Source organism: Simochromis diagramma, unplaced genomic scaffold, assembly GCF_900408965.1.
Source record: "Simochromis diagramma unplaced genomic scaffold, fSimDia1.1 OVJJ01000216.1, whole genome shotgun sequence".
Classification (NCBI taxonomy): Eukaryota; Metazoa; Chordata; class Actinopteri; order Cichliformes; family Cichlidae; genus Simochromis; species Simochromis diagramma.
The window spans coordinates 390,943-405,632 of record NW_024386883.1 but is presented as its reverse complement, the minus strand read 5'-3'; the positions used below and the strand labels follow the sequence as shown (position 1 = coordinate 405,632).

Below are 14,690 nucleotides of genomic sequence, written 5' to 3'. Positions count from 1 at the left end.
AGCAAAGGGTGGCTATTTTAAAGAATCTATAACATAAAACATGTTTTGAGTTATTTCACACTTTTTTGTTTACCACATATTTCCATAAGTGTTTTCATAGTTTTTATGCCTTGAGTGAGAATCTACAATGTAAACAGTCATAAAAAGAAAGAAAAAACATTAAATGAGATGGCGTGGCCAAAATTTTGACCTGTAGTGTGGGTTAACACACAGATTCTGACAGAAGTCTGACTGTCAGTGTCAGATATGGGCAAGCGGAGCAGGAAAGCGGTGTCCTGGATTGCTGGGATAGCATGGCGGTGGCAGTGGTGGGAGAAGAGCAAGGCTGGGGTGAGCCACTGGGAATCAGACAGTTAAATAAAATAATAAAAGTGTAGAAAATGATGTATAAAACATTGGACACAATTTTCAGGCTCATGCCCTGCATCCTATTACAGATTTATTACATGTAAAGTACAACTGCACATGAATTAAACATAATCTTGTGCTGGGTAAATGCTCTGCAAAAAAGAAAAAGTTTTATGAGCCTTTACTCAAGTTAAATTTACACCCCGTTTAAGCGACTTAAGAGTACACAAGTTGTACATTCAAAATAAGCTACCTAAATAAAATGTCCTCATTATGTAGAAACTGGACTTCTCAGAATTACAATTAGGCCATTATTTTATTGGATAATTGCAGCTGTGGAAGACTTTAATCACTCGTATACTGCTGTGTCATTAGATGTATACAGTTCCATTTATTTTAAAGCTGACTTATTATGTTGCAGATAAATTGTACGGAATATAACAAACAAATGCATGCAAAAAAAGTAGAACTGGAAGAGAAAAATACACAGTACATTAAACCTGCACTTTAATGAAGCACTTGAGTAAATGTACTAAGTTATGTTCCTTTCCACAGCTACTGTGACAGTCAGCGCACATTGGTTTTATTACTGTTTTATATTTTTTCACTGGTTTGATTGTGATTTTATTTAGAATTTTTACTTTCAGTTCTGCTTACTTTTGGTTAGTTTCCAGTGTGTTTGCTAGTTTCAGTTCAGCTTTTATTTTTCAATAATATTCATTTTTGTTCTGAGCATAATTCATTTCACTGACAGCTTAAGTTGCAATATTATTATAATGTGCGTATTAATTTTTCAGGGGAAAGTTTTAAGGTCAGAATAGATATTGCAATATAAACACAATGCCACATTATAAAGATTAAGGGGAAAGTAAAAAACAAACAAGCATAAACACACTGAAAAAAACTCAAACTAAAGGCATTTCCTCTATATTTTATTTCAATTAGTTTTGTGAGTATAGACAATCAACTCAGTTGGTTCTGTAGCTTTTATTTTTACTTTTTTGCCACCATATGCAATGTTTGTTTAATGCCTAGCCTAACTTCTTAAAGCTTGTCCATAACACCAACAACAGCAAAACACCAACAAAAACATAAGATATAAAAGTTAAGCTAAAAGTAAAACATTTAAAGTTAAAACGGGTGCATTTTGAAATGGGTATAAAGATAAACAACTGTAAATGTTAGTTTTTCCAGCAACTTTGCTTTACTTTGACATCTAAACTCATACAAAATATATATGTTTTGAAAACTAACCATAAGTAATTTACTTTTTGGTCTATATAGTTCAAACTTTTCACTTAAGAGTGGTTTATCCTTACTAAAAAGCAGACTGTCAATCTGCATGCTAGCCAACAACAACTTTATGTAGCATTGCTGTATGCTAATTACAAACCTTTATCCTGATATTAAACCACTTTTACACACATAAAGTTCACAGAGAGGATGCAGACGCCCTCTTTATGCAGTGTACTAGTTAACAGTTTACATTTTACTTTAAAGAGCTGCTGTAAGGCGGGTGTTGTCGAAATACTCGGACTGAACGTGGAGAAATCGATTACTTCTCAGTAACGACCTCTCCGCATAGTGTGGCGAGCTAGCAACAGTGAGAGCGCTGACCTGCTGCAGTTGTGTGAGGGCGCCACTGGGAGAATCCCTCTCTCCGCTCCCTCTGTCTCCACAGCTCCGTTTTCCCAAAGAAAAGAAGAGGAGAACTAGGTCCGGGGAGGAGGAGGGCCGCCATTACGGAAAGCTGACAGAAATACCACTTTCACACGCGCAATCTGCTCCTAAATTGATCGGGACATGAGCAGTTTGTGTTGCAGCAGAAGGCATTTCTTAAGCGAAACAGCACCGACGATTGCATCAAACTCACCGTTGTCTCGTGTGCGCGACCGGCCCAGCGTTATGTGGGCACAACAATGGACAGAATAATTATTGAAAAAGCAACGTGGTGAACCGGGAGGAGAAGACGACTGAGTAGATTTTTTTTTCTTTTTTTAAACACGCGTCTCAATCTCGCACTGGTGAAGAAAGCGTTGCGGGAACAGAAATCGGATTGTTCTATTGTTCGGGATATTTATTTCTTGCCTTTCCCGTGTTTGATTTCAGTTAAAACATTAGTGCAAGGAAAAAAACAAAACAAAACAGGAGAAATCCAGACATGGGTGAAGGATATTGTATTCAGATGAGCACATCGCACAAATTGTAGAGGTATCGGTTTCATGTGCGAATAGTTCCGACCCACAGTGCATTCTCTGCGGCTGCTTATGCACATCAGGCGGCGGCGAGGGCTGCGGCAAGAGCTGGCCTGACAGATGCAAGAGGAGAAAGGGGGAGAAATGCAATGGTATGTATTCTACGTGCTCGCTCTGCTTTATTGGCTATTTCCTAGCGAAGCTGTCGAGTGCTACACCCCAAGACAGCTGGGTAAATACATTCCCGTGAAAGGTTGTCTGTCTGTCGGTGTGCAGGAGGTAAGGCTATCCCGGCTCTCCGGCGCTGCCATTTCATTATGTAGACAGCAGGCCTGGCGTGGTCACCCCTCTCTGTGCACCCTCAAGCCCGTGTTAACTGTTAATCCTTTTGCAGAACATATAAGGTTACACAATCTTAGCTTTAAAAAAAGTAGGTTGTGTGAAGGGAATTGATTAAAAGGGCGCTTTGGTGTGCTGTTTTGCTGATGGCGTTTTGGTAAAGGCATGCTGGTTGGTTTTTTTTTTCTTGATTTGAAAAGAACTTGTCTGCTCATTTGGATATCAGGCCTTGCTCAGCTGAGCTGTTTGGACTGCCCATGTTTGCTTCCGACCCCACCATGAAGTCATGGTCATATGGCAGGTTAAATATTTCTTCATGACTCATGCTTTTTTTGTTTTGTATTTTTAAATGCAGGATTTTTTCACTCAGGAAATCTTATTACACATTAATTAACCTCTGCGTATGGTTTATTTTTAATTTTTTTTAGATCACATTATGTGCCGACTATTGTAGCAGAATTGCATCAGTGCTATAATAATAATAATAATAATGGAAGCATTAGTCAGTGCCATAAAATTGGCAGTAACATTAAGTGTCTTAAAGGTGTGAGCAAGTCCGTAGCCCTTTGGCAATGATGGTAAGTGTGACTAAGGCTGTTTAATAAGCTCTTCATTCATTTTTTTTGGTCAGGGAAGATGCTTTTAAAGATAGCTGCTGTTTCCCTTAGGCTGAAGAGTGTTGACTGAGGCGCTTTCACCATAGTCATTTTAATGCTTGTCACCCCACTCACTGATCAGCTGAGGTCGTCATTTTAACAAAAAGGGGGAAAAAAGTACCACTCCCAACATGTTTCTCCAGGGATTAATGTCATCTTTTGATCCTCTGTAGATGTTTTTAAGGAATTCTGGAGATCAGTACAGCCGGTGTTGAAACGAGTCGATTAAATAAATTTGTCGATCAGATAAAAGATTATTCAAAAATTTAGATGAAGCGCAGTCAAGTGTACTTGCCCATTTTATTCAGTTCATTAATTGAATGTGCAAAAATGAGCCTTCTTCCTTATTTGAGATTGTGTTTGGCTCCCTGCAAGGAGACCACATTGCTGGTATTCCTGTTATTATATGTCTGTTTTCATTATGCTTTGCTGGTGGCAGGATGTATGCCAGTGTGCATATAATATTAATGCAGTGATGTCGGGCAACTTGAAATCAATTAAAAATAATGAGAACCAGTATTGGTTGGTGTTACGGGTTCTTTGTGGCATTTACCATTGAGAGGATTCATCAGTCTTTGTCAAACAAAGGGAATAAGCACAAAATGGATTAATATGTGCCTCCATTATTATTATAGATAGCATCTGTTGTTAAGAAGGATAAAAGTAAAAAATGCCTCATTCAAACTAACAAGTACATTTTTACATCTTAAAGTAGTATAATGATATTTACTTTTATTATTATAGCTGCTTAAGGGGAAGAAGGGCCTGACATTTGCCCAATCATTCTCTTTCATACTGTTTTGTTTCCCCCCTTTAATTCAAAATGACTTTTTGGTTGATTGCTTATTTTGTCTGATTTCATTTTTTTTTTTTTGTTCTCTGTTTCTTTTGACAGGATCTGATTCATGCAACGAGTGAATGAAAGAACCGTCTGCTCATATCACTGCGGCGCTGTCTTATTATAATTTAAGCCCCAGCAGACGAAAGAGAAATCTGATCTCCTTTGTAGATCAGCAACTTTATGGACAAACATTCAAGTGAACTCCTTCATACAGTGCCTGTTTAAGGCAGGATGAGTGTCAGCAGGCTATGATGGCCAAAAAGCAAGATGCGCGGTCGCCCATTTACAACCTCATTGTGGTGGGTTTGTCAGGAACAGAGAAAGAGAAGGGACAATGTGGGGTTGGCAAGTCCTGCTTGTGTAATAGGTTTGTGCGTCCTAGTGCTGATGACTTCTACTTGGATCACACGTCCGTGTTGAGCACCAGCGACTTTGGGGGTCGAGTGGTCAATAATGATCACTTCCTATTTTGGGGGGAGGTGTCACGGGTTCTCGAGGAGGGGCCAGAGTGCAGGATGCATGTTGTGGAGCAGACCGAATTCATTGATGACCAGACGTTTCAGCCGCACCGTAGCACTGCTATGCAGCCCTATATCAAACGGGCAGCAGCAACCAAGCTGGCCTCAGCAGAGAAGCTCATGTACTTCTGTACGGATCAGCTGGGTCTGGAGCAAGACTTTGAGCAAAAGCAAATGCCAGAGGGTAAGCTGCAGGTCGATGGCTTCCTCCTTTGTGTCGATGTAAGCCGTGGCATGAACCGAAACTTTGACGACCAGCTGAAATTTGTCTCAAACCTGTATGGTCAGCTGAGCAAGACTAAGAAGCCCATTGTGCTGGTCCTCACCAAATGCGACGAAGGAGTAGAGCGCTACATTAAAGATGCACATACCTTTGCTATCACAAAAAAGAGTCTACCGGTAGTTGAGACATCGGCACGCTCAAACATAAATGTGGACCTCGCCTTTCTCACTTTGGTTCAGCTTATCGACAAGAGCAGGGGCAAGCCTAAGATCATCCCATACTTTGAGGCCCTAAAACTCCAGAGTCAGCAGATAGCTTCTGCTAAGGATCGCTATGAATGGCTAATCAACCGTATAGTAAAGAATCATAATGAAACCTGGCTAAACACCAGTCGACGCATGAACAACTCCCCAGAGTACAAAGAATATGTCTTCTTGGAGGGAACGGCTAAATGCAAGAAACTTTTTCAGCAGCATGTCTACCGTCTGAAGCAGGAACATATTGAGAGGCGTCGGAAAATATACGTAAGCACTCTTCCTTTAGCACTTAGCTCTTTAGTGCCTGACCTGGATGAGATTGATCAGCTGAGCTGGTCTGGGGTACAGAAAGTCCTTGAGTCCAAGCAACACTTCACCCACTGGTTTGTTGTTCTGGAGGACTCGCCATGGGAGGATACGTCTCACATCGACAACATGGAAGATGAGCGAATCCCTTCTGACCTGTTGGAGACTGCTGAAGCAGAAGAAATTTTTAATGCCCACCTGGAGCATCTGCGCAATGAGTGCAAACGGGCGGAGATGAGGCAGGAGTTTAAGCAGAGACTGGCTTCCTCCCCCTTCGTAACACCTGGTAAACCTTGGGAGGAGGCCCGGAGCTTCATCATGAATGAAGAGTTCTACCAGTGGCTTGAGGAGCCAGAATACCTGGATCTCTATAATCGGCACCAGAAGGAGATCATTGACCGTGCTAAAGAAGACTTCCAGGAGCTTCTGCTGGAATACTCTGAGCTTTTTTATGAGCTTGAAGTGGATGCTAAACCCAGCAAGGAGAAGATGGGGGCAATCCAAGAGGTTCTTGGGGAGGAGCAGAGGTTCAAGGCACTACAGAAGCTTCCTGCTGAAAGAGATGCTTTGGTATTAAAACATATCCACTTCGTCTATCATCCCACCAAGGAGACCTGCCCTAGCAGTCCACACTGCGTAGACTCTAAGATTGAGCAGCTGTTAGCATCACGTTTTCCCTCCCATTACCCCTTTTTTGACGTGAAAGCTCATTTTGGGGACACCAAGGCTGACAGAATAAACCTCGTTATACTTGGGAAGGATGGACTAGCCAGAGAATTTGCCAATGAGATTAGAGCTCTCTGCACAAACGATGACTGGTATGTGTTAGACGGGAAGATGTACGAACTGACGCTGCGACCTATTGACGGAAATGTACGTCTTCCGGTAAATTCTTTCTACACCCCCACTTTCACTCCTCATGGGTGTTTGTGTTTGTATAATTCAAAAGAATCACTTTCTTATGTGGTGGAAAGCCTCGAGCGACTTAGGGAGTCAACTCTGGGCCGAAGAGATAGCCAGCTAGCACAGCTGCCGACTTCACTGCTTTTAGTCACTAAACGAGGTGTAGGATCATACGTTGATATAGGTGGTGACACTGCCTTAAACTTGATAACACAGGGGCAGCAGTTTGCAAGGAGATTGCAGTGTAGCTTTTTAGACCCCGCCTCCCCCGGTGTGGGGTACGGCCATAACATAAGCGAGACCCAAATAAACCAGGTGCTGAGGGGCCTTCTGGATATTAGGAGGAGCACATCTTTTAGTAGCAGCTCCCCACCTCTCCTCCCTGAGCCTCCAGGTCTCCGAGACTCTCAGCCAGTCCCAGAGGCAGACCTTCGCATTGTCATGTGCTTAATGTGTGGAGACCCCTACGACACCGAGCAGCTCCTGTCGCCTTTCTTAATGCATCAGCACTGCAGGCCCATGTCTAATAGCGGCACCTCCGTGTTGCTGGAGCAGACAGTTGGTGGACATAAGCTGGCTATAGAGCTCTCTCTGCTTTCATACCACGCCTCCTTCACTTTGAGGAAGAGCAGGTTAGTGCACGGCTACATTGCAGTCTACTCGGTCTCCCGAAAGGCCTCCCTGGAGACCCTTTGTGCATTCTTGTGCGAGGTGCAGGACATCATCCCTATTCAGCTGTTGGCAGTCGGAGATAGCCAGGCAGAGCTCACTGACAGCGATTATGCCTGTGAACAGCTGATCCAGGGGGAGGAACTAGCCCATGAGATTGAGGGTCGCTTCAACAGCGTGGTTTGTGGGTCTGGGGGGGTGGTGGGGGGCCTCCACAGGATAGAAATGTTTCATCCGTTTCTGATGGAGGTAGTAGAGAAGCGCAACATCGTGGAGGCCACGCACATGTACGATAATGTCGCTGAAGCGTGTACCAATGAAAATGTCTACTCCCCGCGCTGCAGCTCTCCTAGTCCTGTCACTATGTTCCTGGATTCCGAGGACGACGTAGAGCCGTCGCCACCGTACTATGATGGCACGCTCACATCTCACAGTAGCGGTTTCAACATGCCCGACTTAGATTCCAGTGACATCTCTGTCATATCTGATATCAGGGACTTTGAGAACAAACTGAACAACAAAGTACCCCCCCAAGTGAGAGTGAAACCAGGCGTCACTTTCGATTTCCGGAAAATGAGCCGTAACCCATATATCGACACGCTGGGTCATCGGCGGTCCTTACCCTCTGCTGTCACCTGGGTTCCTGGTGGCGACATGGGATACGATCCCTCAGACTACGCCGAACCCATTGACGCCGTTTCAAAACCCCGCCCGAGCAACGAAGAGATCATCTACTCGGTACCACATGACAGCACACAAGGAAAAATCATCACCATCCGCAACTCAAACAGGATGCACTCCAATGGAAACGGCTCAGACAGCGAAGCGGACAGCAGCTCTCTGGAACGAAGGAGGAAGTTCTCTGCAATTGGCGTGAAGCCTCGTCTTTACCGTGACCGCTCTAAGCGGCTGGGCAAGTTCAGTAGCTTTCGCACGAGCTTCATAGGCAGTGATGACGAGATGGGAGCTCTTCCAAAGTCAAAAGAAGATGACTTTGGGACCCTTAAAGGTGAAAGTCTAGTGAATGAGGAGAGCGAAGACCCAAAGAAGAGGAACATTCTGAAGAGCCTGCGGCGGACAGCCAAGGTGTGTTATTATTGAGAAAAGCCATTTGTCATGTTGCATAGCTTTCAAATTAGTGTAATGACTGGACATTTTGTTAGAAGCCATGGAGTGCACCTTGGTGTCAGCGTAATTATTGCTTTGAGATACTAAGAGTTTCGTTCTTTTTCTTTTTTCCTGCAGAAAACTAGACCAAAGCCCCGTCCAGCTATTCCCAAGCCCTTGGAGAGCAACTACTTCGGGGTCCCCCTGGTGAATGTGGTATCCCCAGACAGACCGATCCCTCTCTTCATTGAAAAGTGTGTCCGCTTCATTGAGACAACAGGTAAGTGCCTTTTTTTCCCTCGTTAATTAACAGCTTATTTCGTGCTGTTCCTTTAATTGTGTTTAAAGTTTCATTCAGAGAAATTCTCACTGCACTCATCACTTATCAGGTTTTTAATTTGTACTTTTGGTAAAGGTCTTTTATGGAATTTATTTTAGTGATTAATCATCTTCACATTCCTGCAGAGTTCCTAAACCCATGCACCTGCTCATGACCATAATGCAATGTGAAATTAATACTAGGGTGCGTTTAATCTTCAGCATCTGTTTAATCTTCGGCGTCTGTGTTGCCTCGTCTGTTTGCAAAGGGGCTGATGAAGTGTTTGTGCTTTGCTTGTTTCCCACTGTGACACCCATCCACGTCTTTCCCCTTTTCTCTGCTTCGCTCGTTCTCCTTCAGGCCTGAATACGGAGGGTTTGTACCGCGTAAGCGGCAACAAGTCGGAAATGGAGAGCATGCAGAGGCAGTTTGAGCAGGGTGAGTTGCTCATCGTACTTGTTTGAACCAGCTGTAATTATGTGACTGCCTAATCAAAACATGAGCAGGGTTACTGGAAGAAAGTGACACAGAACTCATTGCTCATTCCCGATGAATGCTACGACTGACGGGCGTTAACTGTCATTCTCCCTGTGCAGACCACGGATTAGACCTAGTGGAGAAAGACTTCTCCATAAACACTGTGGCTGGAGGCCTCAAAAGCTTCTTCTCTGAACTGCCTGAGCCCCTGGTGCCTTGTGCTCTGCAGGTGGACCTACTGGATGCTTTCAGTAAGCAAACACTGCTGGGCTGGGAGAGTCTTTACTAGAACATAAAAAGATTATTTCTTTAGAAAGGAACAGGGGTGGGAAGGTTTTGGCAGAGCTGCTCCATTTTAGGTGTTTTAGTCTTGACAAACATTTTTCTGACGGCGTAGAGAGACGTTTCAGCTTTAAATCACTGTGTGTGATGAAGTCTTTAAAAAAAAACATCCTGTTTGTGCAGAAATCAGTGATAGAGAACAGAGGCTGTATACCATGAAGGATGTCCTGAGGAGGTTCCCCAAGGAGAATTATGATGTCTTCAAATATGTAACGAACCACTTACACAAGTAAGTCCCCTGTTTACGGTTTAAATCACTTTCATGCGTTGTCATCTATTTTTTTTTTGTTTGCTTGTTTTTTACCCCTCCTCCGCTATATGAGAAGGAATCAGTCAGTGTACCTTTCTGTGTTTTCTCAGGGTGAGCCAGCTGAACAGGGTGAACTTGATGACCAGTGAGAACTTGTCCATCTGTTTCTGGCCCACCCTCATGAGGCCAGACTTCTCCACCATGGATGCTCTGACTGCCACGCGCACCTACCAGACAATCATTGAGACCTTCATCCACCAGTGTGCATTCTTCTTCTACAACCAGCCCCTCCTCGACTCCCCCACCGGCCTGGGGGGCCTCCCTGCCTCGCCCACCACCACCCTCGGCGGGAGCTCTGCCTACTCTTGTTACCGCTCCTCTCCACCTCACACCACCCCTCACTTCAGCCCCTTGCAGCAGTCCCCACCCACTACCCCCCAGTCTCCCCTGCAGTCTCTGCTCCCTCCCCTCCACCAGCACCCCCACGCCCACCATTCCCCCGCTGAACAGGAGACACTGTGAGAGACAATGAAACCATGTGTGCCCATGATGATGCTGGACCTTATCACCAACACACACTAAAAGAAAAAAAAAAAGTAAAAAAAAAAAAAGAAGTAAAAGAAAAAAATGTGCACATGCACATTTCATTTTTGATCATGATGGACAACCCAGGTTATGAGGACTGGAGATGGAAAGTGTCTGAGAAACTTCCCCAACCTGCCAATTATGTTCATGCTTGTGTGCGTCGGAGCGGAGGCTACCATTACCAGTGAAGCTCCTTCCGCCCTCTGATCTCCTGGATGAGTGGATGTCAGGTCAGAGAAGTGGAGGGCAGAGGTCACGGTCACAGCGAGCCACCACTCATCCCATAATACAAAGAAATAGAGACCTCTATGCCAAGCTGGAAAAGAAAGACTTGGGGCCACCGTGTTTTTAGTATGTGTAAAAACTGTTTTTAGTTTCTTTTTCTCTTGAAAGTACTGCCACTGGATTTATAGTCTGGTCCTCTGTAGGTCCTTTGGGCAGCAGTTTGCTCCATATAGCAGAGTTTCCTCTGTGTCTGCCTTTTGGGTTTCTGTCATCGGCTCTACTTGAGGGGTCAGCATGGGGATGGGAGGGAAGGGAACGGTTGGGAGTAACACATCCAGGGATGCACTTTAATGATCACTGTTGGGTTTTTTCTCCTCAAAAGGGGTTTTTCTTTTTTTTGACACAGTTTTTTTTCTTACGTGATTTTAATTTCACAGCTCAAACAGCCATACCCATTGCCACGACAGAGCTCTGGCAGATCAAACTTTGTTTACATCAGACCTGTTTTTTGTATCCACAAACTTATCTGAAGCACTTTTTTTTTTTTTTTTTTTTTTTTTAAATAGTGTAGTGTTTAAATATGAAGAAATGCCACACGGATTCATTGTTCATGTTTGTTTGTGTAGTGGTCAAGTGTGGCATCAGTACAGGCTTGTGAAACAAGATCCTTTTTGTAAAAAAAAAAAAAAAAAAAGAAAAGGAAAAAAAGTGGATCCGGTGTGGGTGGGTGGGGGTTTCCCATTTTAGGTCGGTGGGAAATCCAAATCCACTCGTGTTCCTCATTCATCCAGCCATGTGAAAAACTCGTTTTGTTTGTCCTCTTTTCTAGCTGTTGGTCGATCAGAGTGGGCGTATATAGGGATGCTTAGTTCGATTAGGCCGTTGGAATATCAGTGAAGGCTTTGCCTGCCGTCGGTCAAGTGAAGGAGAAAACTTTTGCCATTTTGAATGTGTAACCCAGCAACGCCATACATGCAAATTTTACGCTAGCATCTGTTGTCCACGTAAACCAAACACTTGAAACATGATAGGTTTCCGGACGTGTTGCTGTGGCTGTTTATCAAACCGAGCGCTTTGTATCCGTGTACTATTAACTCTGAAGGTTTAGTATTCTCAACGCACTGTCACTGCTAGTCCTGCTATTGAAACACAATGACCAGTGGAAGTGAAGTACCTGCGGATCGAGACGTTCAGGAAGCACCCGTGGCAGTTTACTTGTTCTAGCTGATTAGTTTTGTGCTGCAATATCGTCCTTCATTTTCGCTGAAAACAAGCAGCACTGATAATGAAGGCCTAACAACTTTAATAACGGTTAAGTCCATGAGAGGAAGCACTGTCTCTTTCAATGAAGGTGGAAGATGTGGATCAGAGGACTGCGGCTCTGCTGTAGTTCTCGGTTGCTATGACCACAGAATAGTGGGATCAACTGTATGAATATTTAGGATCAACAATTACTGGTACTTTTTGGGATCATGATGCTGTTGGAAGTCAGTCATTTTACCTGTTCGTCAGGAGTATAAAATGAGGGCTTTCCTCAAACCGTGCAGTGCTTGCAGCTGAACCTGGCGCAGAACCGACCAGACAACACGATTCCCTGGAGTATATAAATGTTACGGCATCGCTCTCGATGCCCATCCTCGGCAGATCCTGCTGAGGCAAAAAAAAGTGAGTGCGTACTACTCTATGATGGTTGTTTATTTGTATGTTTGGGGGGGGAGGGGAGGGGGACACCACCTTTTAGTCAATGGTAGAAAACATTTCTAGTGTGTATTTCAATGATTGAAAGTCCATTTTTACAATTTTGTGAATGGTTCGAGGCCACCTGAGTTTAGTGCATGATTTAAAAAAAAATAAACAAAACACACATACACACACATGCACACACCAGGGGAGAAGGACGAAAGCCTCCCTCCCTGTTTTAAAACGTGAAATTAGAAGAAAACCAATACTGAAGTGAAAATAGCTGCAACGTGAAAGTTGATGTACTGTGCACCAGAAGCAAACCATGGAATTTGTCTGACTGAGAATAGTGTTTGAAGATGAAGGCCTTATGTGAACTGTATAATAGTTAATAAATTAAATCTTGTAAAATTGTCCCCAGTTTTCGCTGCTGCCTCTGTCTCCCATTGATCCTTTTCTCCGTTCAGGTTTGAAATGAGATTGGAGCTCCGCTGGTAAAAAAGCGCATTCTTTTGATTATACTTTGCGAAGCCACACAATAGCAGCCAGATGAAGGTTGTCACAACAGTAGAGACCAAGGAATTAAAAAATATCAATCATCCCATTTTGTAAGTTAAAAAAAGTCACTGTTGTGGGAAAATGGAGCGGAGGGCTAATGACAGTTTTTGAAAAGCCATTCTGCACTGTGCTCCCACCCGACAACATATAAGGCTGTTATTTTCCACTTTTTTAGCTGTGGAGTAAATAAGTGTGCTTTTTCTATTACTACTATTTTCTTGATTGACAGCTTAATAAACAAGCACAGCAACGCATGAATAGTCTACATGGCTGCTGGCACATATTGCCAAGGACAATGATTGAAGATTGTGTTGTATGAAACTTTTAATATAATAATCATAATCATCATCATCATGATAAGGTTATTCTCCACAGCATGCATGCAGAAATACCTTTACAGTAGTAGTAGGAGCTATTAGTGAAGCACACATGGTGCTTGTGACTCTGAAAAGCATCAATTATTCACAGTGTATCCGTCATGAGTGACTGCACGCTTTTGGGCGAGTACTGTCGTCACAGTATCTGTTAACCTCTGTGGGGAAGGGTCAAACATTATAGCGTTATGTCGCCCTCTTGTGGCCGTAGATCTGACACTGGGTGGGTGTTTCATTACATCTCGTCCATATTGTACAGTTTTCTGGCGAATCTTTACAAGCGTGTGTCTCTGTGTGTCTGTCCTTATGTACTGCTACTTTTAGTGCTATTTCTATTGGATTTACTTATTACGATGGGCTTGTGAAAACACGATCACTTCTGTGGCTTAAGATCTTCTTGAAGTGTCAGAAAATAAACCACATGATGTCATAATAATATTATTACCTATCATGGCTCCACTATTCAAATAAAACTAAGGAATCCTGAGCTGAAAGAAGGTGTAGAGTTCAGTATTTTGGACAAGTCAATTCTTTTTCAGTCTTTCTCTTTCCAGTATGCAGATCCAATGGAAATACAAGCAGATGGTCATTAGCGCATATATCTAATCAGCCAATCACATGATTGAGAATGGATTCTTGATGGATTTGAGCATATATATAAATGCATAAAGAAAGGCCTGCTGAAATTCAGAATGAATATCAGAATGGGGATCTGTAGTTTACAGAGAACGGTTTGATATCAGAGATCAGAGGAGAATAGCCAGACTGCTTTGAGCTGACAGGAAGGCAACAGTAACTCTTTGTAACCACGTTATGCAGAAGAGCATCTCTGAACACACAACACATCAAAGCTTTAAGCAGATGTGCTACGGCAGCAGAAGGCCGCACAGGTGCCACCTCTGTCTAAGAACAGGAAATGGAGGCTTCAGTTTGCACGGGCTGAAAAGTGGACGATGTAAAACGTTGTCTGGTTTGATAGGTCTTGATTTCTACTGCAGCATTTGGTAGGGTCAGAATTTAGTGTAAACAATATGAAAGCATAAAACATCATGTTTTACTAACATCTACTTATTTCTGTTCTTGGATTTCACTAGAGAGGCTTTGCACAGTTCAAAATAATCCTTGTTTGTCATATTCTGAGTCTAGGTCCATTCCCTCAGTTCATTGTCTGCCTAAATCTGTGTTAGCTCCTTTCCCCTCTTTTAGGCCAGCAGTCTAAGAAGGGTTTGATCAGGATGGGCTCTTGTGCTTAGCGCCACAACCGTGTACCTGAGATGACCTTATCGAGGATATTAGGCATCATAAGGAGCCAAGTGTAGAAAAATCTGTCTTGTAGAGAATCTTTCAAACATTTCTTTGATTTCCAAGAGTTTTTGGCTTATGGAAATCCATGGAAGATGACCTTTAGAGAGCATCCACCATAATAACAGCATACATATGACAAAACAGAAGGTCAACCATCAAATGTAGCCTCTTAAAATGTTGTATGATGTCAGTCTGCCACAGATTACCACAATT

The 14,690-nt window shown here is 43.3% G+C and overlaps 1 protein-coding gene across 1 annotated transcript; it reads left to right on the top strand.

The window, feature by feature from the left end:
• Positions 1–1,647: 1,647 nt before the first annotated feature.
• arhgap35b (Rho GTPase activating protein 35b) lies at positions 1,648–12,656 on the top strand. Its single transcript, XM_040032734.1, has 7 exons — positions 1,648–2,695; positions 4,434–8,341; positions 8,501–8,642; positions 9,042–9,119; positions 9,278–9,409; positions 9,624–9,729; positions 9,861–12,656. Exons 2-7 carry the CDS (start codon positions 4,628–4,630, stop codon positions 10,270–10,272), a joined length of 4,584 nt encoding a protein of 1,527 aa, XP_039888668.1. The 5' UTR covers positions 1,648–2,695; positions 4,434–4,627; the 3' UTR covers positions 10,273–12,656.
• Positions 12,657–14,690: the final 2,034 nt, after the last annotated feature.